Here is a 26,509-nt window from a genome sequence, read left to right as displayed (position 1 = left end):
GCTGGAGTGACCTCCTACATTCAGTAAGTGAGGTTTTATAGATATTATTAATTGAACCTCATGTCCTGGGATCCTGCAGTTCTTGTGTTTAACAAGGAATTTAACACAGTAAGCATTACAATGTTGCTACTTCTATTGAGCTACAGAATGGAGACATTTTTAATCATTGTAAATTTGTTATAACAATTAATATACCCAAATCATTCGGGTCCAGAGTATTTTTTGTTTATTTTCTTTAAGTGTCTATCTCTGTTGGGGGAATAACAGACCAGGAGATTTTATTCATGTATTCATATAACTAACTTTATTGCAAAATTTGTGGTGAATCTCTTGTCTATCTTTATGTCCTAGGTCTCCCATCCATGGTCGGGGTCTTTTTTGTAAGCGAAACATTGATGCAGGCGAGATGGTGATTGAATATGCTGGCAATGTCATCCGTTCCATCCAGACTGACAAGCGAGAAAAGTATTATGACAGCAAGGTGAGTCTCACACTTTCACTCTCCCAGTTCTTTTATTGTAGAAAGTGGTCATCAACTATAAATAGGATCCCTAGATAAAAAAAAATAGTGTATCTTATTGATTCAAAGACTGTTTTTTAAAAACATTTTAACATTTCTGAAATTTGTGGCGAGCCCAGTAAAAGTTCATAATCCACTCTAAGGATTAATACAAAAAGATACTCTTGGAAGGTTTGTCTGAGTGGATCCCAAGATCAACGGTACATACCAAGACAATTTTTAGGTTCTGTTTCCTGCGGAGACATTAAAAACCAATAGTCTAGTCCCTGTAATCTAGGAATTCATCATAGAAGCATCTTGAGAGATGGGAGAAATCTCGAAATTTTACTAGAAGAAACTTTGTTCCTCAGCAGCTATAAGTCACATCCAAAAATGGTTGGGAAATATTCTCAAGCCTGAGCTGTAATAAATAACAGGTTGTTCTCCATTCTCCTTCACATATAGGGCATAGGTTGCTACATGTTTCGAATTGATGACTCAGAGGTAGTGGATGCCACCATGCATGGAAATGCTGCACGCTTCATCAATCACTCCTGTGAGCCGAACTGCTACTCTCGGGTCATCAATATCGATGGACAGAAGCACATTGTCATCTTTGCCATGCGCAAGATCTACCGAGGGGAGGAACTTACTTATGACTATAAGTTCCCCATTGAGGATGCCAGCAACAAGCTACCCTGCAACTGTGGCGCCAAGAAATGCCGGAAGTTCCTAAACTGAAGCTGCTCTGCTCCCCCCAGTGTTAGTACTAGGACCCAGGGCCATCCAAAGAAACACTGAAGGCCTCTGCCAGCAGCTAGGTGTTCCAGGATTGAGTGAGCACAGTTGAGGGGCCTCCATGATGGCTGAGGTCCTTTATGTCCCATATTCACATTATACATGTGATCATAGTCCTGGAGAGATGAGGTCTCAAAGAAAATATGTGTGATCAACTTTCTACTGGGGCCCCTCTGACTATATGCCGTTAAAAAGTGGGAAATGGGGTCCCTAGCAGACTTTCCTGGAAGAAGCCTATTGAGGGTTAGTTATGTGGGGAGATTGGGCCTGAGCATCTCCTCAGAAAAAAGTTGCCATCCATGCCTTGGCCCTTTCCCAGGCCTGTAAGCAAGGGGTCAGGCAGAGGCCCAAATAGAGGGTTTGGTTGGATACCTGGTAGTTTGCCAGCCGGGCCCAGCCTGTCGCCGTCTGTTGAACAAGCCAAGAAGGTCTGGTGGTTTTCCCTCCTATCCTCCCACTTGCGAGTTCACTTCTGGTTGGGAGATAGGATACTTAGCCCCCTTGGTGTCAAAAGGCTGTCCTGGGGTTTTGCCAGTGAGTTACCAAACACTGAGCCTGTGGGCTTGAAGCAAGCGGGGTGTTACATTATCCCCACAGCCTTATCTCAGCCAATTACCTTTCTTGACAATAGGAGCGCTTCCCTCTGAATTCCTTTTCTTCACTCCACTTTGTTTTCCCCCTTCATCCCACTGCTTTCCCATCCTTTCTGGGTAGTAGGAGAAAAGGACTCACTGCCCAAGGACACTCCCTGTTGGGCACAGCATGTGCCGACAGAGACGTCCCCTGAGCCTGTAAGCACTCCCAGTGGGGAAGAAGGCAGGAGCCAGTGGCCATAACCAGACAGAATTTGGAGAAGTTTTCATAAAGCTCCACGAAGAGTTTTAAAGAAATATATGTAGCATGATTTTTAAGAAGAGGAAAAGATTATTTAAATAGGATTTGAATCATGCAACAACCAGAGTATCACAACCAGGATGACCCCTGGGCCCCATTCCTAGGACATGGTAACTTTATTTTCCCATTGTTAAGTCATAGGAAGACTTAATTTTTAAATGGTCGGTGTCCAGTTGAAGGCACAACACTAATCAGATTTCAAGGCCCAAAACTTGGGGACTAGACCACCTTGTATTGAGGGAACTCTGCCACCTACACAAAATGCATGGATAAAGTAAATTAAATGACACTACTGCCCTGATTACTCCTTAGGATGTGGTCAAAACAGCATCAAATGTTTCTTCTCTTCCTTCCCCCAAGACAGTGTCCTGAACCTGTTAAATTAAGTCATTGGATTTTACTCTGTTCTGTTTACAGTTTACTATTTAAGGTTTTATAAATGTAAATATATTTTGTATATTTTTCTATGAGAAGCACTTCATAGGGAGAAGCACTTATGACAAGGCTATTTTTTAAACCGCGGTATTATCCTAATTTAAAAGAAGATCAGTTTTTAATATTTTTTATTTTCATAGGATGAAGTTAGAGAAAATATTCAGCTGTACACACAAAGTCTGGTTTTACCTGCCCAACTTCCCCCTGGAAGGTGTACTTTTTGTTGTTTAATGTGTAGCTTGTTTGTGCCCTGTTGACCTCAACGTTTCCTGGGTTTGCTCTTTGACAATAAATGGAAAAGGAAGGTCACCCAACTCCATTGGGCTACTCCCCTTCTTCCTATATCAAAGCTCCTCAAAAGGCCGTAGTAGTATCTTGACAGCAATTTCTCTTCCTCTTTCCTGCACTGTCTCTCCTTTCTGGCTCAAGCTCAGAGTGGTGAGAGGTGATAATCTACTTTACCCTCATCTTTCCTACTTCAGAGTTAGCAACCAAATTGAATGGCAGCCTGACATTTTTCATCACCATCTGCCTCATAGATCGCCTCGTTCCTTTTTCCTCTGCCCACCAAGTCCTCAAACCTGCAAAGAACCCGTGGATCCCCCTGTGTCCTCTTTTGGGGCAGCCTGTTGAAACTGAAGCACAGTCTGACCACTCACAATAAAGCAGATTTTTTTCTCTGCCCCTTTTGGCCACAAGGATTTCAGAGCAGTGTGGTCCAGTAGAGGGCGGGCACGCTGTTCTTGCTGCAAGAAGCCCATTCCTATGGAAGTCTAGCAAAGCAATACTACTCTGCCCCGGGACTCACGGCTCTGCTGTGCCTTCCATCCTGGGCTCCCTGTTCTGTGACCTTAAGAACTCTGTCTGGTGGCTTTGCTGGAACATTGTCACTATTTTCATTGTCGTGCAGGGAGCCCAGCACTGTGGCCAGGATGGCAGAGCCTTCCTCGTCATCATGGAGAAGTGCCAGCAGGGGACTGGGGAAAAGCACTCGACCCAGACCTCACCTCCCTTCCTCCTCTTGCCCATGAACAAGACACAGTGGCCCTAGGGGTTCCACTAGTGTCTAGTTTCCTTTATTATTGCACTGTGTGAGGGTTTTTTGTAAATCCTTTTATTCCTTTTTTTTTTTTTTTTTTTAAAGAAAAATACCTTAAGCTGCATTTGTTACTAAAATGATTAATGCACTGATGGGTCATGAATTCATCTTGAGAAAGACCCAAAGGCCAGTCAGGGAGTGGGGAAACTCAGCTAAACAGACCTAGATACTGCCCTGCTAGGCCATGCTGTACTGTGAGCCCCCTCCTCATTCTCTTTCTACCAATCAAACTCCAGGCCAAGGGAGGAGCCCACATCTTTCCTTCTCTTGCCAGCTGCAGATGGTTTGCCTTGCCTTTCCACTCCCTAATTGTAACCACAGAAATGAGAAACTCCTCTTACAGCTCAGCCTGAGTCCATTGCCAAAATTCAGCGTACCTGCCAGCAACTTGGGAATCACCTAAGGTTTCCCTACCAGAGGGGAAGAAGGCAACAAATGGCATAGCTATCTCCAAAACACATCTGAGTTTGTTTTCAAAGTGACCTAAGCCTCCGCACAAAAGTGCAGACTGAGGAACTGTGGTGGGTCATTACCAAGAATCCCCCAAGGGGCACCCCAAATCCCTAAGGAGTAACAGCTGCAAACCTGGTCAGTTCTCAGTAAGAGAGCCAGCTTCCTTACAGCTTTGCTGCTAGAACCTGTTGTGGCTGCATTTCCTGGTGGCCAGTGACAACTGTGTAACCAGAATAGCTGCATGGCGCTGACCTTTTGGCCGGAACATGGTCCCTTGGCTCCCTCTGTTCAACTATCCACCACCTCCAGCACAACCCCTCCTGTTTTTTAGACCAATAACAAGAATTAAGGGGAAGCCCTGGCAGCTATCTGTTTTCAACCAGACTCCTTTGCCAGGATCCAGTGCACCACCCTGCTTGCCTGCTACCCATCCACCCCCCACACATACACACCGGCCAATGCAGTGAGCACCATGCAGCTCCCTTGATTGAAAAAAAGACAACAAAACAAAAAATCTTTTGATGAATGTATCTTTCTAAAGGACTGATGTTCAATCAAATACCTGAAAATACTAAAGGTCAAGACCTTGTGAGATGTTAACTTTTAAGTTTGATTTGGGTTTTTTTAAAAATAGAAATCAAAATTGGGTTTTGTTTTTAAGGAAAAGCGGGTCATTGCAAAGGGCTGGGTGTAATTTTGTTTCATTTCCTTCATTTTAAAGCAATACAAGGTTATTGAGCAGATGGTTTTGTGCCGAATCATGAATACCAGTCAAGTCTCACTCTGAAAACTTGCAACTTTTTTGTTTTGGTTTTCAAATAAATATAAATATGATATATATAGGAACTAATATAGTAATGCACCATGTAACAAAGCCTAGCTCAGTCCATGGCTTTTAATTCTCTTAACACTATAGATAAGGATTGTTACAGTTGTTAGTAGTGGCAGGAAAATGTCAGTCTGGCACTCCTCTGATCCTCCAAAATGGGGGAACCCAAACCATTAGAGGGGATGGCAGAACAAGGCCATTCCTAGGGTCAGAGAGAAATGCAGAAATGGTGTCACCTGGATTTTTTTCTGCCCGTGAATGTTGCCAGGCAGTACCTGTACTCCTCGTTTCTCTGTTTTTGGTTATGAATGTTGGGGTTACCACCTGCATTTAGGGGAAAATTGTGTTCTGTGCTTTTCTGGTATCTTGTTCCGAGGTACTCTAGTTCTGTCTTTCAACCAAGAAAATAGACTTGTGGTGTTTCTTTTATTGAACTTTTAACAGTCTCTTTAGTAAATACAGGTAGTTGAATAATTGTTTCAAAAGCTCAACAGATGACAAGCTTCTTTTCTAGAAATAAGACATTTCTTGACAACTTTATCATGTATAACAGATCTTTTGGGTTTGTTTTTGTTCTTTTTTTTTTTTCCTTGTGTTCTTCCAAGCTTCTGGTTAAAGGAAAAGAGGAAAAAAAAAAAAAAGGAAAAAAAGTGTCTCAAGTCCATCAGTGTTAACTCCCTGTGACAGGGATGAAGGAAAATACTTTAATAGTTCAAAAAATAATAATGCTGAAAGCTCTCTACGAAAGACTGAATGTAAAAGTAAAAAGTGTACATAGTTGTAAAAACAAAAAAGGAGTTTTTAAACATGTTTATTTTCTATGCACTTTTTTTTATTTAAGTGATAGTTTAATTAATAAACATGTCAAGTTTATTGCTGCATATGATGGAGCCTTTTTTGGCTTTGCCTGGGGTGAGAAACGGGGGAGGGGCACAGCCTGTAATCTGATTACCAAGTACCTTCCTCAGTCCTTTATCTTAAGGTGGAATCAAGTCATTTCTCATTGCCTTCTTTCAGGCCTCACTCCACTCTGGCTTTCGTAACCATATTTTCTTCCCTTATTCATCAGTGACGTATGTTCAGGACTTAATTAATTCTGGATATGAGTAAGGGGTCAAGAAGACAAAAGAACAGTTCCTTTACCACCTACATATCCTCTCCTTTATCCACAGGTGGTCAAGCAGTGGCTTCTAGCGATTTTCTGCCAATCCATGAATATAATAAAAACAGTTCAGGGAGAACTTGGGACAGCACCCTCTCTTTGCTCCATTCCACCTTAAGGCAGAAACTGGATTATTTACTGTTTCTCCTAGGACAGGAGTAGGGGTGGGGAGGCAGTTGAGAAATACGTGTAAATGTTCTACCAAGCTAGGGTCACTAACCCCAGGGTAAACGGGTTGAGTTTACAACCACAAGAATGGAAGACACTCATGGGGGACAGTCCTCAAACAGCCTCCTCCCACTAGGTCCAATTGGCTGTGAGGCTCAACTCCCACCCCTTCTTTCTCCCATTTCTCATCCTGAGTCACCTTTTTGGATTTTGGAGTTGAGCACTATGGGGACTCTAAATGATCAGGCAGTGTTACAAGCCATCTTCAATCCTGACACCCCATTTGGAGACGTTGGGTTGGACCTGGGAGAGGAAGCTGAGAAGGAAGAAGTTGATGAAGGTTGAGTATTTGACCTTGGAGTATAGCTCTCCAAGGTGGCTGGTCTGCAAGCCTCCCTGGGGTGGCAGAGGAAGGTGGTATTACAAGGTCTCCTGTTTGTTCCATAACCCTTGGGTGATGATTGAGATTGGAATCAGAGAGGTTGGCTGATCCTTAGTGCACTGACAAGGGGCTGGCAAAAGTCACTGCCAAAAGGAGAAAGCCAGGGTTTGTCTCAGTCCTTCAGCCCTCACACCTCTGAACTTAACTCACCACTTAATTCTCCCCATGATCCAAGCTTAACTGTTGGCGGGGAGCAGGGTGATATTAAACTCTCACATCTCTGCCACAAGAGTGTATCACCCCTCACAGAATGGAAGACAGGAAGAGGGCAGGGCATGGCTCAGTTGAATGGTTCCAACCTAAGCAGTGTTACATACCATTACAAGCCAAGCACTGGGCTGATCCTTCCATAGTGCACTCATTGCTTTTCCATGGGTCCCTAATGGAGACTGATGTCCCTACAGGGAGTTTTTGATAGCCTGTTTCTAAAGGAGTGAAGGCTAAGCTTTACTGAGACTTTAGACTGAAAAGCTGAGGGATACATGGGAAGTGATTTTCATGACCTGGGTATGTCATGGTGGCCTTTGTGTTAGAGGCGGTGTAGTGGAACAAAATGGGGACAGATTAAGGAGCCAAAAAGACCTGGGTTCAAATTCAAGATGTGCAACTTATGGGCTGTGTGACCTTGAGCAACTCTTTTAGCTATAGGCTACGGAGATTGAGCTTTATTCTCCTTAATGAGCCGCCAACCAAGGTCCCTTTCCCAGGTCACTTTGGGATTCAGGCATTGCTAACTTTCAGCCGAGGTGACTTCAGCTCCCCCTACCCCAAATAACGCATCTGACTCCTGTGACCCATATCCCAGCCCAGTCAGCTCTGGCTCAAGTCCCAGGTTTTCAAAGCCAGGGGTGGTTTTTGCTTCTTGCTCCCAACCACACACCTATCCCCTCTTGGCTCCCTCCCTGCCCCAGACGGAGTTTTCCCTCAAGCACAGTTGGAGCAGTCCAAGGCCCTGGAGCTACAGGGGGTGATAGCAGCAGAAGCTGGCAACCTCAGCACAGCCCTGGAGAGATTTGGCCAAGCCATCAACCTGCTGCCGGAGAGGGCCTCAGCCTACAACAATCGAGCCCAGGCCCGGCGTCTCCAGGGAGATGTGGCAGGTGAGGAGAGATGCCCTGGAGCCTGTGCAGAAGGGGCCCTGGAGTGCACAGGCCAGAGATGAAGTGGTTGTGGGGCTGGGGCATGGGGAGTCACTAAACCCCTCTGGAAGATTCCTTACCTGCTACATAGGCGTTCTTACCTAGGAGAGACATTGTGGGCCCTGCTAATCTCTTGGGGCTATTGTGAAAGTCAGAATAGACCGTTTCATTTATTTATTTAACAAACATTTAATGAGTGTCTACTATTGTAGCAGTGGGCCAGGTGCTGAGGACACAAAGATAAGTATATCTACTTATAGCAACTACTATGTGCCAGGCACTAAACACTTCACATGTAAGATGTAGTAACTCATTTAACTCATACAACCCTGAAAGGTATGTACTATTGTTAGCTCCATTTTACAGATGAAGAAATTGAAGCAGGAAGGTTAAGCAGTCTGCTCCTCTCGTAGCTGACAAGTGGCGAGCTGGGATTTGAACCAGGTGGTAGGGCTCCAGTGTGTGCTCTTACTCCCCATGATACTGCTGCTCAAGCTCACAGTCTAGTGGGTAGGACAGACACATAATTATGATACCACCATAAGAAGTGACAGGGATCTGTTCCTGAAGGGTGAGTTTTGAAGGATGAGTAGGAGTTAGCTGGATGGAGCTGAGTAAGTGGAGAAGGAACAGCCTGTGGAGAGCTAGAGGACATGAAAGTTATAGGGATCCACAGGCTGGGGTGGAAGGGTGGAGTAGAGCCTCGAGGTAAATGAGAATCAACTAAAGGGTTTTAACTGGGGAGTGACTGGATCAAACCTGCTGCATTCAGGTTACTCCAGCTGGGGACGGGACAATGGGACAAAGGAAGCCGCTAGGAACCAGAGAGCAGGCCAATAAGGGTTGTAAACCACTCAAGCCTAGTAGGGAACCACCAGACTTAAGACTCTCGGTGGCACAGATGCTCTGGGGATCAGGAATGCTAGGCTGAGGAGTCTGGTTTCCATTCTGGGAACAGGAGAGAAGCCCAAGGTCCCCTTTTCCAGGCTTGTCTGCCACCTGATTCCAGAAGGGCAGGGCTGTAAAGGTCGCTGGGGACAGCCTGCAGACCAAAACCCAGAGAGGATTAGAGACAATTCGCCTGAAGAGGCTTTCAATTCCTCCAGACCAACTCCTCTGAGGGAAGCCTGAGAAATGTTGTCATCAGAGAGCTTCCCAAAAGTCCAGGCCCATGTGTAGTGGGAGCATAGCCCTGCTGGGTTCTGGGGATCAAAACAGAGACAGAACAGGGAAGATCATCCTTACTCTAGAATGACAATGGAGCTCCCCACGCACCCTGACAGGCTCTTCAGACTAGAGAATGTGAGTGAAATGAAAGAGCCCAGAAGAAATGCAGCTCCGTGGGACCCCACAGTAAATACCAGCGGGCTACTTGAGGTTGAGTTCAGATGCCTAACCCCAGTATTTTATGAGGACAATAAAAATTAAAATAGGGCAGGCCAGCTCTGGCTCCAAGACCTCCTTCAAAGAAAATTAGATACAAAATAAAGATTATGGAAATAACGAATGAGAAAAGGCAGTCAGTGAAGAAAACAGGTGAGAAAAGCTGTTTTAAATCACACAGTGGAAAAGAGAAAAACCTCCAAAAGAAAAAGAGAAATGAACTTTATTGTATTTGTAAGAAACAGTTGTCAGTTAATTATAATTTTTCTGGACTCTGGAATTCAATTAGTCACCTGGTGGTACATGGTAGATGTTTAATAACATTAAGTATGGGTTAAATTGCCTGCTACATGCCGGCAACGGGCCAGATTCATGAACATCGTGACCGTGCAAAATCCTCCCAGCAACCTTCATGTTTTGGTGTGGGGCAAGGCGAGACCTGGACTTGAGTCCCAGCTCTGCCTGCCACTAACTGGCTATGCAGCCAAGGCATATCTTGCCAACTCTTCCAGTCTTCAGCTGGAATATGGAGAATAACAATACCTACCTCTAGGATCAAGTGCAGGAGGGCTGTAAATGGCTGAGCCCCCGGGCCCCAATTCTGAGCCCGGATTCTGTGCTCGCTCGTCCCGCAGGAGCCCTGGAAGACCTGGAGCGCGCCGTGACGCTGAGCCGCGGCCGGGGCCGCGCCGCCCGCCAGGGCTTCGTGCAGCGTGGGCTCTTGGCGCGACTGCAAGGCCGGGACGACGACGCCCGCAGGGACTTCGAGCGGGCGGCGCGGCTGGGCAGCCCTTTCGCGCGGCGCCAGCTGGTGCTGCTTAACCCGTACGCCGCACTGTGCAACCGCATGCTGGCAGACATGATGGGGCAGTTGCGATGCCCCCGTGACGGGCACTGAGCCGTCCCGGGGGACAGGGAGGGGCGGGTCCTGAACCAATAAAGCTATCGGCTCGCCCAGACTCCCGCCTGTGTCTGCGTCCCACCGCCGTCCTCGCGGGCGCAGGGCGCTCAGGGATTCCCTACGCCGGAGGCCGTCGGTGCGTGGGGCACTGCCGCGTGGTCGGGCATTGATTGGCCTTGCCTGGCTTAGCCCCGCCCCTGCAGGGCTCTGCAGTGTTTGTCAGACCTGAGCAGTTGCTGTGGCTGCGCTCTGGGTGGGAGACAGGTGAGCCGCCCCCGACTGCGGCGCGGGGAAGCTTGGGGGGTCCCAGCCGGCCGCATCACCTCTTCCTCAGCCCATGTCCGCCTGAGCAACCAGAAGGACGGGAAAGGGGGGTAGGGCGAGAGATGGGGGCAGGAGGAATGGTGCAAGAGAGACACGGGGTCTGGAGAAGGACGATCTCTTTCGGGGAGGGGCAATATCAGCCTGTGAGCGTCTGGGCCTAGGGTGGGCTGCACGGTTGCCAGTTGTTTCTGTGTATCTGCGGGGGGGGTGTCTGTCCGCTAGAGTCAGAGCTCAGTTCCGCGCCCGCAGGGTACACAGGTACACGTACGCGCTGGGTGGATTTGGGCTTGGCTTTTCGCGTCCTTGCCTACATTTCTGGGTCAGTCTACATTTTTGTTTCTGGAGAGTCAATTTCCTGGAGGAATCACCAAGCTGGCCTGATCTCACCTGACTAACGTCGAGGCTCACCCCGGTCTCGCCAGCGTGGGGCTCAGGCCGGGGCCACCATGGCGCAGCCTTCACGCCCAGCTCCACTCTCGCACACGCTGCTGCTCCTGCCAGCCGTTCTGAGCTCAGGTACACCCGCCCTCTTCATCCCTTGGCCAAGCACTTCAAGAGCCAAATCCCCTTCTCTCCCTTCGTTTCCTGCACCTTCTGTCTGGATACCCACTTCAGGCCCCAGTCACCAGAGCTGGGTTCCCCTCACCCACCTACCCAAGATCTAGCCAGTCCCTGGTGAGAGAACCCAGATTTTCTGTTCTTGGCTGCCCCTCTGTAACTGGACTTCATACTGGTCACAGAACAGTACCAAGCCTACCTCAGAAACCCCTGCTGCGTTCCAGGTTGGGGGGAGTTGGCGCCACGAATTGATGGCCAGGCCTGGGCTGAGCGGGCACTTCGGGAGAATGAACGCCACGCCTTCACCTGCCGAGTGGCAGGGGGGCCTGGCACCCCGCAACTGGCCTGGTACCTGGATGGTCAGCTGCAGGAGGCCAGCACCTCAAGACTGCTGAGTGTGGGAGGAGAGGCCTTCTCTGGAGGCACCAGCACCTTCACTGTCATTGCCCAGCGGGCCCAGCATGAGCTCAACTGCTCTGTGCAGGATCCAGGCAGTGGCCGGCCAGCCAACGCCTCCGTCATCCTCAATGTGCAATGTGAGTATCCCTGAGGTGGGCAGGGAGACAGGTTCTCTGCCCGGGCACCCCCAACAGCCACCTGGTTGGTGGTCTGATAGGACATTTAACAAACATTTAAGCACTTTCCGAATATTAATTCACTTTAATCCTCACAGTAATCCTATGAGGTAATTACTGTTGTTATCCCCATTTTACAAATGAGAAAACAGGCACAGAGAAGTTAAGCAATCTGGTAGAGGTCATACAGCTGGTAAGTAGCAGAGCCAGGATTCAAGTCTGGACATTTTAGCTCTAGTGTGTTTATACTCTTGATCACCACACAGTGCTGCCTATAAGCTGGACCCAGCCATCCTATTTCCCAATGTCCCCTCAAGGAGAGGTCCCTTCTGGGTTTGGGAAGAAAGGTCAAGGAGTATGAGGAGCTATGGTGAGAGCATATTGGCCTCTGCTTTGTACCAGTTAAGCCAGAGATTGCTCAGGTTGGAGCCAAGTACCAGGAAGCTCAGGACCAGGGCCTCCTCGTTGTCCTTTTTGCCCTGGTGCGTGCCAACCCGCCTGCCAGTGTGACCTGGATCGACCAGAATGGGCCAGTGACTGTCAACACTTCCAACTTCCTGCTGCTGGATGCCCAGAACTACCCCTGGCTCACCAACCACACTGTGCAGCTGCAGCTCCGAAGCCTAGCATACAACCTATCCGTGGTAGCCACCAATGATGTGGGTGTCACCAGTGCCTCGCTTCCAGCCCCAGGTGAGCACTGCCACTAATGGGCCCAGCAAAGCCCCTGGTGGGTGTGGAATCTTAGTATAGAAATGGGAGGATTGTTGCCCCCTGAGTGAGGCTTGTGAATGAGCTGTCCCCAGCTGCCTTGGGCAAGGAGGACAGAGGACCTGTGACATCTCAGAGTTGGGGGCCCTGCCCCCTCAGAACCTAACCAAAGGATGACCTGCAGGACTCCTGGCCACCCGGGTGGAAGTGCCACTGCTTGGCATTGTTGTGGCTGGAGGGCTTGCCCTGGGCACCCTGGTGGCGTTCAGCACCTTGGTGGCCTGCCTGGTCTGCAGGAAAGAGAAGACCAAAGGTAGGGCCAAAGCGGTGTGGGGCAGAGGGTGGCTGGGGAGTGGAGATGAGGTCAGGGGTGAGCAGCAGGACAGCAAGTAGGGCTGGGCAGAACAAGTCATCTCTGACAAGTGTTCACGGGTGTGCCCATGGGTAAATCATGTGCATCCGAGGTGGCAGGACTGTGCACTGGGAACAATACCCCTGGTCCCAGAGCCAGGGCTGGGCATTTGAGAAACTCCTTGCATGAGGGTCCTGGGTCTGAAAGGACAGGAGGCGCAGAGCCCAGGTTGGTGGGCACACTGAGAACAGTGGTATGGTTTCTTTCTCCTCAGGCCCCTCCCGGCGCCCGTCTCTGATCTCTAGGTAACTCTGGGGCTGGGTGAATGGGCTTAATAGAGATGCAGCATGGGGACAGGTGGGAAAGTGCAGTTGCTGGTAGTTCTGGAATGGGCCTGAAAGCAGGGATCGGGGCCTGCTGGAACCAGGATGTATCCCAGGATTTGTCTGCCCCATAGTGACTCCAACAATGTGAAACTCAACAACATGCGCCTGCCACGGGAGAACTTGTCCCTCCCATCCAACCTTCAGCTCAACAACCTCACTCCGGATCCCAGAGGTACATCCAGGACCCTCTGTTTGCCCCTGCTTTATCTTCAGAGGTGCCTCTGAGAAAAAAAGAGACCTTGGTTCTTAGGACAGGCACAGCCCACCAGGCACACTTCTCGTCCTGCGCATCATCTCCTTTGTCACCCAACAGGGAAACCAGCAGACCAGCAGGTGGCTCGGAACAACAGCCAGCCAGAACTTCTGGACCTAGAGCCCGGCGGCCTCCTCACCAGCCAAGGTACCCTCCTCCTGTGCTCACCAGCCCTTGTGTTTATGCCTCTGAGTCCCCAGGGACAGAGATGGGTCTCCCAACTTCCAAGGATAAGGGTTACCGACTCCTGGGCCTCTCTGACCCTACAGGTTTCATCCGTCTCCCAGTGCTGGGCTACATCTATCGAGTATCCAGCGTGAGCAGTGATGAGATCTGGCTCTGAGCTGAGGGCGAGACGGAGGGTGCCATGGCCTCTGGGCACCCTCGTACTCTTCAAAGGCATCCTCTGCCTGGCCATGTTGCCAACAGGAGGCCATGCCACTGCCACTTTTGCTTGCCCTCTGGTTGGGGTGCCCTCTCTGTCATCCACCTGATGGTTCATTGGGATCCGACTCTCAGGAGCATAGGTATCCTTGGCAAGGCTGCTGGCTAGACCCAAGCCCTTGTTCTAACTCAGGTGGGGGTCCTGCATGTTATACTCATGTCCAGTCAGCTAGAGCTCTTGGCCCAGGTGTTTAGAGGTCATCCAGCACGTAAGTGTGGCATGGCCCTGTTGGCTTGGGCCTGCTCTGTGCCCTCCAGCAGTACTCAGCACCTTGTACAGCAGGCGTGGGGGCATGCCTGCTTGTGGGACAAGGAGGGTCCTGTACATCTTGGATTTCCTTCCCGTGCTATGCAACTTGGTTCCCTCAGGGAAAATTTAGGACCTCGCTAGCTTTATAGAACCAAACTGCCCTTGCCCAGGGGCATTGGCCAAGCACAAACTAGTCCCTTTTGCGCATACCTCTGCCCTTTCTTTGCCGCCTCTGTCCCCACCTTCTCTTGGGCACTAGACTTCTCCACTGGCCCAGCCCCTGGTGGAGTTAGTGCCTGGTGTTAACACAAATAAGAGGGAAAAGAGGGAGGTGAGAAGTCTGGTGGCTTCTAGGACAGCATGTAGCTATGCTTCATTTTTTTACACTGTTAGTAATTCCCCGGGGGCGGGGGGGGGGCGTGAGTGAGGGCCTCAGGGCCCTCTCTGTGGCTTCCCCAAGTCTGGTCTTCCTGTGATTCACTGAATGCCCTGAGCTCTCTGCATTGGTGGTTTCCTTCTCAACATGTCTCCCCTGCCGTGGGACCGACCCCAGCCCTGACCAACCTCTGACTGCCCCCCTGACCAACCCATTCTTCCTGTCCCACCCTTTGTTCTTCAGGGGATGGTCATAGTGGCACTTAATTCAACAGTGTGGGAAGCTTTAGGGGGACATGGAGAAATAGGGAGACCACATACCCCAAAATGACCTAAGGACACTTTACAAAGCATCATGAAAATGACTGCAAATTAACATAGTGTGGAGTATATTTTTCATTGTTATCTAGTTTTATAATTTTTCTCATGTTACTGCCTAGGACAGTGCTGAGCACACAGTAAATTCAATAAACTTGAGGGAGTGAATGTTACATGTGTTTCATTCCTTCAAATATGTTTCTTAATGAGATCTTTTAAATCACACAGTAGACAAAATACAGCAAACACCTGTGTACCACCACTCAACTCTTGAATCTTAACATTTTACTTTATTTGCTTTAAATCTTTTATTTTTAAAAATAAGTAATATTATTTCTTTAACTACACTGTTCCCAGGGGTGAGGATGGCATTTTCTATTTCAAGAATGCCCATGGGATCATAGATATACCCAGGGACTGAGTCTACCTTGGTCAATATCACTTGGCAATCTCCTCCCTCAGGACTGTGGCTAAGCCACACTGAGCCTCTTTGCCCTGACCAAGGGTACAGAAGGCTCAGACTAAGCTGTGATTTTTCTGGGGGGAAAAAAAAAATTCTGGGCGATCATAAGGGCAGATTTATAGTCTCCCTTTTTTAGTGACAGATTGGCTTGGCTTGCATAGCTCTGGGTTTTCCAGCCACGTCCTTTCCTCGTCTCTCTTTTATTCAGTATTTTCCTCCATGGAAGTGGCTAAGGCTGCCCCAGCCTCCTGAGAGGATCTTAGTTCCAACCTCTATTGATTTTGTTTGTAAGCTCCTTCATGGCTCCAGAACTTTTAGCAACCAGCCAATTCTGTTGACCTCCACTATTCCTTTTGGTAGGTCCTAGGGCCCCTTCCTTGATGGTTCTTTGGCAAGGCTACAAGTTCTGCATGCTTTCCTCTCAGCTGCATTCAAGGTCTTACTTTAGCAGAAAGATTTGCTCCCTGGCAAATCTCTCATCCTTGCAAGTGTTTGCTAAGAAATGGACTTTCAAACTGGTGTCCCAATTCTCCATACATGTCCCTTAGATCAGAGAGTCCTTGTACCTTTGTTGAGTCACACACTCCTTGGAGAATGTGACAAAAGTTAACTCTCTGAGAAAATGCAGACTGAAAAACCCCTGCTCATTATGCGAGTCAAAGCCCATCAAATTATAACATGGATGAACCTTGAAAACACTATGCTAAATAAAAGAAGCCAAACCCAAAAGACCACATATTCTATGCCTCCATTTATATCAAATTCCCAAAACAGGCAAATCTACAGACACAATAGACTAATAGGAACTTGTGAAAATTAATGTTCAACTTTGTGCATTGCTGGTGGGTATGTAAAGTGGTGCAGCCACTGTGGAAGACAGTATAGCATTTCCTCAAAAAGTTACATGATTCAGCAATTTTACTTCTTATCATAGGTTTATTCCCCAAAGTATTCAAAGCAGGGACTCACACAGTTATTTGTACACCAATACTAGTAGCAGCGTTATTTACAATAGCCAAAATGTGGAAACAACCCAAATGTACGTTAACATGTGAATGGATAAAGAAAACGTAGTATATACATACAATGGAATATTATTCAGCCTTTTAAAAAGGAAGGAAATTCTGACATATGCTACAACACGGATGAACCTTGACAACATTATGCTAAGTGAAATAAGCCAGACACCAAAAGACAAACCTTGTATGATTCCACTGACGTGGTACCTAGAATAGGCAAACTCTGAAGACAGAAGATAGAAGTTACCAGGAGCTGGGTGGAGAGGAAGGGAGAGGCAGGAGGTATTGTTTAATGGCTACAGTTTCAATTTAGGATAACAAAAAAGTTCTGAAGCTAGATAGTGGTGATGGTTGCACAACAATGTAAATGTACTTAATGCCACTGCACTGTACACTTAAAAGTGGTTAAATGGTAAATTTCATTTTATGTATATTTTACTTTGTATTTAAATTTTGATTACTTATTCAATCTTCTTACTACTTACAGGTCTTTCAAATTTTCTACTTTGTCAGTCTTGGTAGGTTTTGTGTTTCTAGGAATTTTGTCATTTTATCTAGGTTATCCAATTTGTTGGCTACAATTATTCATAGTACTCTCTAATCCTTTTATTTCTATAGAATTGATAGTAATATCCCCACTTTCATTTCTGATTTTAGTTATTTGAGTTTTGTCTTTTTTTCTTTCTTAGACAACTTGGCTAAAGGCGTTTCAATTTTGTTAATCATTTTGAAGAACCAACTTTTGGTTTTGTCAATTTTCTCTATTGTTTTTCTGTTATCTATTTTATTTTCATTTGCTCTAATCTTTACTATTTCCTTCCTCTGCTAGCTATGGGTTGTTTGTCCTTTTTCTAGTTCCTAAGATTGTAAAGTTAGATTGTTAATTTGAGGTGTTTTGTTTTTTTTTTAAAGATTTTATTGGGGAAGGGGAACAGGACTTTTTTGGGGAACAGTGTGTACTTCCAGGACTGTTTTTTCCAAGTCAAGTTGTTGTCCTTTCAGTCTTAGTTGTGGAGGGTGCAGCTCAGCGCCAGGTCCAGTTGCCGTTGCTAGTTGCAGGGGGCACAGCCCACCATCCCTTGTGGGAGCCGAACCAGCAACTTTGAGGTTGAGAGGACACGCTCCATCCGGGAGCTCAGCGGCAGCTCAGCTCAAGGTGCCGTGTTCAATCTTAGTTGCAGGGGGCGGAGCCCACCATCCCTTGCAGGACTCAAAGAGTTGAACTGGCAACCTTGTGGTTGAGAGCCCACTGGCCCATGTGGGAATCGAACCGGCAGCCTTCAGAGTTAGGAGCGTGGAGCTCTAACCGCCTGAGCCACTGGGCCAGCCCGAGGTGTTTGTTTTTTTTGTTTTTGTTTTAATGTAAGCATTTATAGCTCAAAATTTCCCTCTGAGCAATGCTTTTGCTGCATCCCATAAGTTTTGGTGTGTTGTATTTTTGTTTTCATTTATCCCTAAGTATTTTCTAATTTCCCTTGTGATTTCTTCTTTGACCCATTGGTGAAGAGTGTATTGTTTAATTTCCACGAATTTGTGGATATTTGAGTTTTCCTTCTGTTGATTTCTAACTTCATTCCATTGTGGTCTGAGAAGATACTTTGTATATCTGTCTTTGTAAATCTACTGAGACTTGATTTGTGACCTAACATATGTTCTGTCCCAGAAAATGTCCCACATGCACTTGAGAGGAATGTGTACCCTGTGTTGTTGGGTAGAGTGTTGTGTATATGTCTGTTAGATCCAGTTGTTTATTGTGTTGTTCAAACCCTCTATTTCCTTACTAACCATCTGTCTTGTTCTATCAATTATTGAGAGTGGGGTACTGAAGTGTCCAACATTACTGTAGAACTGTATTTTTTCTTTCAATTCTGTCAACTTTTTATATCTTCTGAGGGTCTGTTATTAGGTGTGTAAATGTTTATAATTGTTATACCTTCTTGCTATATTGCATCTTCTTTTTGTAAGTTTCCTATTATTTCACGGATGTGGAATCCTCTTATCTCTCTGTAACAAATTTGTCTGCATATTGAAATAATCTGAGGAGTTTCTTAAAATGTGGATTCTGATATCCCACCTCCAGATATTGTGATTTAATTAGCCTGGTATGTTCACTGGAATAGGAAACTTTTCTTTTTTTAATTAAAGTTTATTGGGGTGACAATTGTTAGTAAAGTTACATAGATTTCAGGTGTACATTCAGGTGTAATTCTGTATTACATCATGTATATATCACATTGTATGTTCACCACTCAGAGTCAGTTCTCTGTCCATCACCATATATTGGATCCCCTTTACCTTCATCTACGACCCCTTCCCCCCTTACCCTCTGGTAACCACTAAACTATTGTCTGTGTCTATGGGTTTTTGTTTCTTCATTTGTTTGTCTTGTTCTTTTGTTGTTTTCAGTTTTATATACCACATATCAGTGAAATCATATGGTTCTCAACTTTTTCTGTCTGACTTATTTAGCTCAGCATAATAATCTCAAGATCCATCCATGTCGCATAGAAACTTTTCTTTAAAAGATCTCCAGTTGAACCATCAACAAAACTAAAAGACAACCTACTGAATGGAAGAATATATTTGTAAATGATACATCTGAAAAAGGGTTAATATCCAAAAAATATAAAGAACTCATACAATTTAACACCAAAAAACCCCCAAACAATCCAATTTAAAAATGGGCATAGGTGGGGGCAACCTGTTGGCTCAGTTGGTTAGAGTGCAGTGCTTATAACACCAAGATCACTGGTTCGATTCCCACATGGGCCAGTGAGCTGCGCCCTCCACAACTATATTGAAAACGACTTGACTTGGAGTTGATGGGTCCTGAAAAAATACACTGTTCCCCAATAAAATTTTAAAAAATGGGCATAGGACCTAGTTAGACATTACTGCCAAGAGGACACACAGATGACCAACAGGCATATAAAAAGATGCTCAACATCACTAATCATCAGGGAAATGAAGATTAAAACCACAAAGAGATACCACCTCACACATGTCAGAATGGCTGTCATCAATAAATCAACAAACACGTGTTGGCGCGGATGTGGAGAAAAGGGAATCCTTGTGCTGTTGGTGGGATTGCAAATCAGTGCAGCCACTATGGAAAACAATTTGGTGGTTCCTCAAAAAAATTAAAAATAGTGCTGCCATACAATCCAGTAATTCTGCTTCTGGGTATTCATCTGAACGAAACAAAAACACTAATTTGAGAAGATATATGCATGCCCACGTTCATTGCAGCATTACTAGTAATAGCGAAGATATGGAAGCATCCTAGATGTCCATCAAGAGATGATTGGATAAAGAAGATGTGGTACATGTATACAATGGAATATTACTCAGCCATAAAAATTTAAATCTTGCCATTTGAGACAATATGAATGGACCTAGAGGGTATTATGCTAAGTGAGATAAGTCAGAGAAAGACAAATACCATATGATCTCATATGTGGAATCTAAAAAAACTAAATAAAACAGAAAAAGACCCATAGATACAGAGAATAAGCTGATGGTTGCCAAAGGGGAAGGGGTGGGGAGATAGGGATAAAAATATCTTCAGTTGATTCTAACATGCAACCAAGTTTGAGAACTGCTCTATGAATATTGTATTTCATTTTTCAAATCTTGCCTGCTTTGTTTCTGATTTCCTTTGTTCTGTCAGTTTTAGTCTCTATTTTTCTGGCTTTCTTCAAATGTCTGGTGATCTCTGTATGTTCATATTTAAGAACGAGAGTTGCAAGATGGCCAGATGGTTCAGTTGGTTAGAGCGTGAGCTCTCAGCAACAAGGTTGCCCATTCAATTCCCGCATGGAATGGGTGGCTGCGCCCCCTGCAATCTAACTAAGATTGAAAATGGCAACTGGACTTGGAGCTGAGCTGCGCCCTCCACAACTAGATTGAAGGACAACGACTTGGAGCTGATGGGCCCTGGAGAAACACACTGTTTCCCAATATTCCCCAATTAAAAAAAAAAGGTTAAAAAAAATCGAAGAAAGTGATTGTTTAAAAAAAGAAGAAGAATGAGAATTGCAAACATGCATGAATGCACATACACAAGAATGAGATACCAGAAAGTTGATTGGAAGTTGACGGGTAGGTAGGGATATTTGCTTAAAGACTCTGTCAGTATCTGTGGGTCTTTTCTCTTGGGCTGATCAATTTCCCAAAAGAAGACTTCTAATATTGTGCTTTAGAGGTATAAGCCTGAAGAGGGCTGAAGGTCTCACTGCTCATTCCTTCATTTATCCTCTTATTTTAAATATGGCCCCTTATTCCTGTCCTCATAGTTACTTGGTATTCTCATGGCCAGGGCCTCCTTGATTCAAAGGTGACTATCTTCTGTTGGGGTAAGGAGGTGGGCAGCATAGATGGGGACGTTTCTGGGGATCCAATCTTTCTACAAACCTTCAACCAATCTTTCTGTTTTCAGCCACACCCTGCACACATGACACCAGAAATATGAGGTCTGACCATTAAGTTCATGAACTTGCCACCGTGCACTTACATTGGCAGCACTGTACAAACAACTCTGTAAGGTACCATAACCTTGGTACATCAGTGTCTCACAGCTGTGTTCCTGTCGACATGTGGCGGTGTCTTGCTGAGTGGTGTTCATCATTGTTGTGTGTTTTTGTGTGTCGTCGCGAGAATGTCTGAACTTGAATTGGAGGAACGAACAAACATCAAATTTCTTGTTAAACTTGGCAAGAGTGAAAGTGAAATCAGGGACATGTTACTCCAAGTTTATGGGGATAATGCCATTGAAGAAAATGGCAGTGTACAAATGGATTAAACATTTGTCTGAGGGGCAAGAATGCATTACTGATGAGGTCAGTGCGAACTGTAACAAGCAGAAATGATTAAAACATTGCAAAAATTCGTCGAATTGTGCCTCAAAATTATCAGCTGACTGTGAGAAGCATTGCAGACCAAGTAAACATTGATAGAAAAAGTTAGGAAAATCTTAACTGAGAATCTTGGCATGAGAAAGGTGTGTGCAAAAATGGTCCCGAAGGAGCTCTTACATCACGACAACACACCAGCTCACATGGCACTGTCTGTGAGGGAGTTTTTAGCCATTAACAAATAACTGGGGCCGGCCTGGTGGCTCAGGCGGTTAGAGCTCCGTGCTCCTAACTCCGAAGGCTGCTGGTTCGATTCCCACATGGGCCAGTGGGCTCTCAACCACAAGGTTGCCAGTTCAATTCCTCGAGTCCCGCAAGGGATGGTGGGCTCTGCCCCCTGCAACTAAGATTGAACACGGCACCTTGAGCTGAGCTGCCTCCCGGATGGCTCAGTTGTTGGTTGAAGCGTGGGCTCTCAACCACAAGGTTGCCGGTTCGACTCCCGCAAGGGATGGTGGGCTGCGCCCCCTGCAACTAGCAACGGCAACTGGACCTGGAGCTGAGCTGCGCCCTCCACAACTAAGACTGAAAGAACAACAACTTGAAGCCGAACAGAACCCTCCACAACTAAGATTGAAAGGACAACAATTTGACCATTGTTCCCCAATAAAGTCCTGTTCCCCTTCCCCAATAAAATCTTTAAAAAAAAACAAAAAAACAACAAATAACTGTATTGGAACACCCTCCCTACTCACCTGATCTGGCCCCCAATGACTTCTTTCTTTACCCAAAGATAAAGGAAATATTGAAAGGAAGACATTTTTGATGACATTCAGGACATCAAGGGTAATATGACGACACCTCTGATGGCCATTCCAGAAAAAGAGTTCCAAAATTGCTTTGAAGGGTGGACTAGGCGCTGGCATAGGTGCATAGCTTCCCAAGTGGAGGACTTCAAAAGTGACTGTAGTGATATTCAGCAATGAGGTGTGTAGCACGTTTTCTAGGATGAGTTTGCAAACTTGTCAGACCTCGTATCTGGCACTTTTAATTCCTGATCCTTTCCAGTGTCAAGTGGCTTATCAGTTTCTCGGTTCCTCCTTCATAGGCAATCAAATTGCAGGCTTCCCCCCACCCACCCACTAAATCAGTTACCATTTGTCCATCTTCTAAAATTTTGCTATCTAGTCTTTCATTATTTTCTTTCTTACTATCTACCTGTCCTTGCTGGTTTACACCTTTTTTAAAATTTATTCTGGTACTGTCATTTTAGTCAATAAGGTTGAAGGAAGGAAGATGTAAATACTTGTGTTTAATATTTACTTATTTAGAAGTGTTGAGAACCCTTCTAAATAATCAGCAGAGGTGAGGGACACTTCCAGCAAGGAAAAGGTGTAGTTAGAAGAGGAAACTCGTGAGTCATGTGTAGAGCATGGCAAGCATATTGGTTAACATTTGGGAATGATGGAAAATAAGGACTTTTGGGTAGGTAAAGAGTAGCCAAATGGATAGTCTAAAAGGCCACGCTGAAAATGTATACTTAGTAATGTAATTATTATATCTGACATTTTGTGGCACTTAATGTTTATACATATTTTCACCCACAAGACAAAACTAAGAGTTAAGTTAGTGTTTATTATAATTGATTCAGAGCTACTTTAACTGAGGCATAGAAGTTAACTGACCTTTCTTTGGGCCACAGAACAAGCAGCCTACAGGGAGTAACTATAGATTATTGAAGAGGAGAGAGGAGCTCATGATGAAAACTGAAGATGATCCCTGCCGAGTTAATGTGTATGTGCTGACGTAGGGCGAGAAGCTTGAAAGCTCACACATTAAACAGTAAGTTGGGCAGGTAATACAATTTATCCTCATTGTTTGCAGGTTCCATATTTCTGAATTCACTTGCTAAAACTTATTTGTAATCCAAAAGTCAATACTTGCAGTGTTTTCACGATCATTTGCAACCACACTCAGAGCAGTGAAAAATTAGCGTTGCCCAATACCTACTTCCCAGCTGAGGCTGAATAAGGCAACATTCTGCCTTTTGGCTTCAGCTGTCATACTGTAAAGAAACGCCCTTTTCAAGTTCTATTTAATGCCATGTTTCTTACTCGTTGGTGGTATAATGCAGGGTCTCAGCTCCCGCTCCCCGCACAAGAACGCAGGATATGGTGAGGCCAAAAAGGAACACCCACGGAGCCATAGATAAGGGAGTCATATCACTATATTCTCACTGGCGGCTGGTCGAGGCACAAAAAACAAACATCCGCCAGTACCCCAATGAGGAGTCTTCCTGCACCCCAGTCTCACTGGCGGCCGGGCGAGACACAGGAAGTAGGATCCACACGATCCACAATCCACAATCCGCTTGCTAACTTCACTTGCTAGCCGCAATCTGCACTTGCTAGTTTAGCCACGGCAGTTATATCAGTGGCTAATGGCTCACTGGTTACAGCGGATGGCCATCTGATCACAGTTGATGGCCATCTACTACCCGAGCCAGCACCTTTCCACGTGAGGCCGAGAGCCTGGAAACTGCTCTCCTGGCTCTGTCTGCACAGGACACCACCCCTTTAACCTTTCATTTCTTTAGCACCCGTCATTCTTCCTTTTGTTTCTTGAGCCCTTCCAACACTTTTGTAATCAATTTCCCATATTTAACACCCTTTCTTAGAAGTAACTAGCATGGTTTCTGACTTCCTGACTGGAGCTTGGCTGATATAACCTCCAAAATATTTCCCAAATCTGTCCATCTCTACTACTATCACCACTCCCACCCTAATCCAAGGTACAGTTACCTATCACCTTGATTACTGAAATAGCTAGCCCCCCTGAGACCACAACCAGGCAGGTCTGGAGCTAGACAGGCAGGGAGCCTGTAAGGCAGGCAGCATTAACTGGTGAGAGACTGTCATGCAGGGTGCCAAGCGGGGTCTCTGCTCCCGCTCCCCACATAAGAACGCAGGACATGGTGAGGTCAAAAAGGAACACCCACGGAGCCATAGGTAGGGGAGTCATACCACTATATTCTCTCTGGCAGCATCCGCCTCTCTGCAATCCACTCTTCTTAGCTCAGCCACCACCTTCTTGCTAGCCCCCATTTTCTGCTAGAGTAGCCATGGCAGTTACATTAGTGGCCAATGGCTCACTGGTTACAGCTGATGGCCAACTAGCCACAGCTGATGGCCATCCAATCACAGCTGATGGCCATTTACTACCTGAGCCAGCACCTGTCTATGTGAGGTCGAGAGCCTGGAAACTGCTTTCTGGGGCTCTGTCCCCACACTCCACCCCTACAGGCTCTCGCCTCACAATCTACATGACAAGCATGTTCCGCGAGGAGCCTGGAGGTGAATGCAATATCCTGGACACAGCCAGGCTCTCTGGGCACAGCCAGGGTTTCTCAGGGCACCACCAGTACTTCTGGGCACGGCCAGACTTCCTGGACTTCTTAGGGTACCACTAGTTTCCCCGGGCACAGCTAGGATTTCTCAGGGCACCACCAGTACTTCTGGGCACGGCCAGACTTCCTGGACTTCTTAGGGTACCACCAATCTCTCCAGGCATAGCCAGGGTTTCTCAGGGCACTGCCACTCTCTCTGGGCTCAGCCAGACTTCCTGGACTCAGCCAGGGCTCTCAGGGCACTGCCACCCTCTCTGGGCCTCTCAGGGTACCCTGCTGGAACAACAGCGACTCACAATCAAGGTGCTTACATATTCTCGATGGTGGCCAGTCAAGACACAAAAGCAAACATCCGCCAGTTCCACTATATGGTGGTGTGTTCCTAAACAAACAGTCAAGCTGTCCATTAAATTAGGGATGGAAGGCAATTCCCCATAGTCCATAGTCATTCGCCGGGGCTGTCCTGGGGGTGAGGGATGACCTTGACCTCATCCTCATCTCCCACGGAGGACTCAGCAAGCGTTTCCTCCTGGGGACTACAAGTCCTGCATCCGGGCTGCCTGAGCAGGAACTTCCCGGCCCACAGGGCCGCAACGACCTTTGCTTTCTCCGGCCTGTGCTGGTGGGAGAACCATCCACGTCCTCCCACCCCTCCACGGGGGTCCAGCTCTCCGGCAGCTGCTCCTCCTGGTCTTCTAGAGACTGAGTGTTCATACCCACAAACTGCTCCACCGTCCTTCAGAGAGCTTTGGCCGGCACCGTACCCAGCTTACGAAACAGGGCTTTCATACGTGCAAACTGCTCCAGTACATTCTGGATAGCTTCAGCCGACACCACACCCTGCTCGCTGCGCCATTTGTCATGCAGGGTGCCAAGCGGGGTCTCTGCTCCCGCTCCACACATAACACAGGACATGGTGAGGCCAAAAAGGAACACCCACCGAGCCATAGGTAGGGGAGTCATATCACTATATTCTCGCTGGCGGCATCCGCCTCTCTGCAATCCGCTCGTTAGCTCAGCCACCATCTTCTAGCTAGCCCCCCATTTTTTTTGCTAGCGTAGCCACAGCAGTTATATTAGTGGCCAATGGCTCACTGGTTACAGCTGACGGCCAACTAGCCACAGCTGATGGCCATCCAATCACAGTTGATGGCCATTTACTACCTGAGCCAGCACCTGTCTATGTGAGGTCGAGAGCCTGGAAACTGCTTTCTGGGGCTCTGTCCCCACAGAGACCCCCAGAAAAAATAAGTTCCAGGAGAAAAATGATTCCCCTCTACTGCCAATCTTGGAGGACTGGTGTTTGATTTTGTTTCACAAAGTTGATGTGCTTAAACTGCTATTCACTTAATGTCTTACTAGGCCAAGTTCCTTCTCTCTACATTACACTCAGTCTACCTTTTCTCTTTCATTTTATAGAATAGCAGGATATGCTGGATGTTTATGTCATAAGACATGGGGAGCACTCTGTGAAGTATCAGAGTAAAGTTGTGAAAACCAGGAAGTTCTGTTAGTTACCTGGTATACAGATATATTACACAGAACTCCAGGACAGACAGTAAATCACTTTAAGTGTAACTTGACTATTCCCACAGCTGAGAGAAGTCGTGACCTGCACTTGTAGTTGGAAGAAAGGCTGTCACCTTGTGTAACTGTTGGAGACTTGTTTTAGTGTGCCCCAGTTGTACCTAGTGTGCGTCTTATGTCCACTGATTTGAAGACAGAGGACATCTTGAAGGATCCCTTGCTTTAACCACTGTATGAACTGCTTCTAAAACATTTTACTACCTAAATATTTAAAATACGCCATTCATTGCACACAGCCACAAAATACAAATCTTTCCTTTCTATACATGCTAGGATATATGTAAATTATTTTATAGTCTTGTTTTAAATGTCAGTGTTTCTATGATAGTAAACTACACTGTGTCCCCGAAAATAAGACCTAGCAGGATCATCAGCTCTAATGTGTCTTTTGGAGCAAAAATTAATATAAGGCCCGGTAGTTATATTATATAAT

The 26,509-nt window shown here is 46.3% G+C and overlaps 3 protein-coding genes and 1 long non-coding RNA gene across 21 annotated transcripts in view; 3 read left to right on the top strand and 1 right to left on the bottom strand.

The window, feature by feature from the left end:
• The window catches only part of KMT2A (lysine methyltransferase 2A), a 78,089-nt gene extending 72,201 nt beyond the window's left edge, over positions 1-5,888 (top strand). For all 13 annotated transcript variants that reach the window (XM_074335402.2, XM_088791427.1, XM_074335396.2 and 10 more), the window contains 2 exons: positions 352-481; positions 965-5,888. In XM_074335402.2, coding sequence (XP_074191503.1) covers positions 352-481; positions 965-1,240 — 406 coding nt within the window. In that variant the 3' untranslated portion in view covers positions 1,241-5,888. The remainder of the gene's footprint in view (positions 1-351; positions 482-964) is intronic.
• On the bottom strand, positions 277-9,987 carry LOC141572172 (uncharacterized). The gene is made up of 2 exons (XR_012497375.2): positions 9,849-9,987; positions 277-551 (listed from the first exon to the last, which is right to left on the bottom strand). It is a non-coding gene; the product is annotated as an uncharacterized LOC141572172 (long non-coding RNA).
• Positions 6,452-10,260, top strand: TTC36 (tetratricopeptide repeat domain 36). Its single transcript, XM_019716233.2, has 3 exons — positions 6,452-6,677; positions 7,691-7,879; positions 9,937-10,260. The coding sequence occupies exons 1-3, from the start codon at positions 6,563-6,565 to the stop codon at positions 10,197-10,199; spliced, it is 567 nt and encodes a 188-aa protein (XP_019571792.1). The 5' UTR covers positions 6,452-6,562; the 3' UTR covers positions 10,200-10,260.
• A 65-nt stretch (positions 10,261-10,325) lies between these two features.
• TMEM25 (transmembrane protein 25) lies at positions 10,326-15,942 on the top strand. Of its 6 annotated transcripts, none has more exons than XM_074335405.2 (9): positions 10,326-10,466; positions 10,872-11,042; positions 11,309-11,620; positions 12,062-12,352; positions 12,555-12,683; positions 12,997-13,027; positions 13,180-13,280; positions 13,422-13,508; positions 13,631-14,921. In XM_074335405.2, exons 2-9 carry the CDS (start codon positions 10,973-10,975, stop codon positions 13,702-13,704), a joined length of 1,095 nt encoding a protein of 364 aa, XP_074191506.1. In that variant the 5' UTR covers positions 10,326-10,466; positions 10,872-10,972; the 3' UTR covers positions 13,705-14,921. The 6 variants fall into 6 exon arrangements, with proteins under 6 accessions (XP_074191506.1, XP_088647558.1, XP_019571791.2 ...); XM_088791432.1 differs by having other exon boundaries at positions 11,267-11,620; XM_019716232.2 differs by having other exon boundaries at positions 10,364-10,466; positions 10,851-11,042.
• Positions 15,943-26,509: the final 10,567 nt, after the last annotated feature.

This window comes from Rhinolophus sinicus, chromosome 14, assembly GCF_057876585.1.
Source record: "Rhinolophus sinicus isolate RSI-liver-muscle chromosome 14, RSI-T2T, whole genome shotgun sequence".
Lineage (NCBI taxonomy): Eukaryota > Metazoa > Chordata > Mammalia > Chiroptera > Rhinolophidae > Rhinolophus > Rhinolophus sinicus.
The sequence above is the reverse complement of the archived record's forward strand: the minus strand, read 5'-3'. Positions and strand labels throughout refer to the sequence as shown.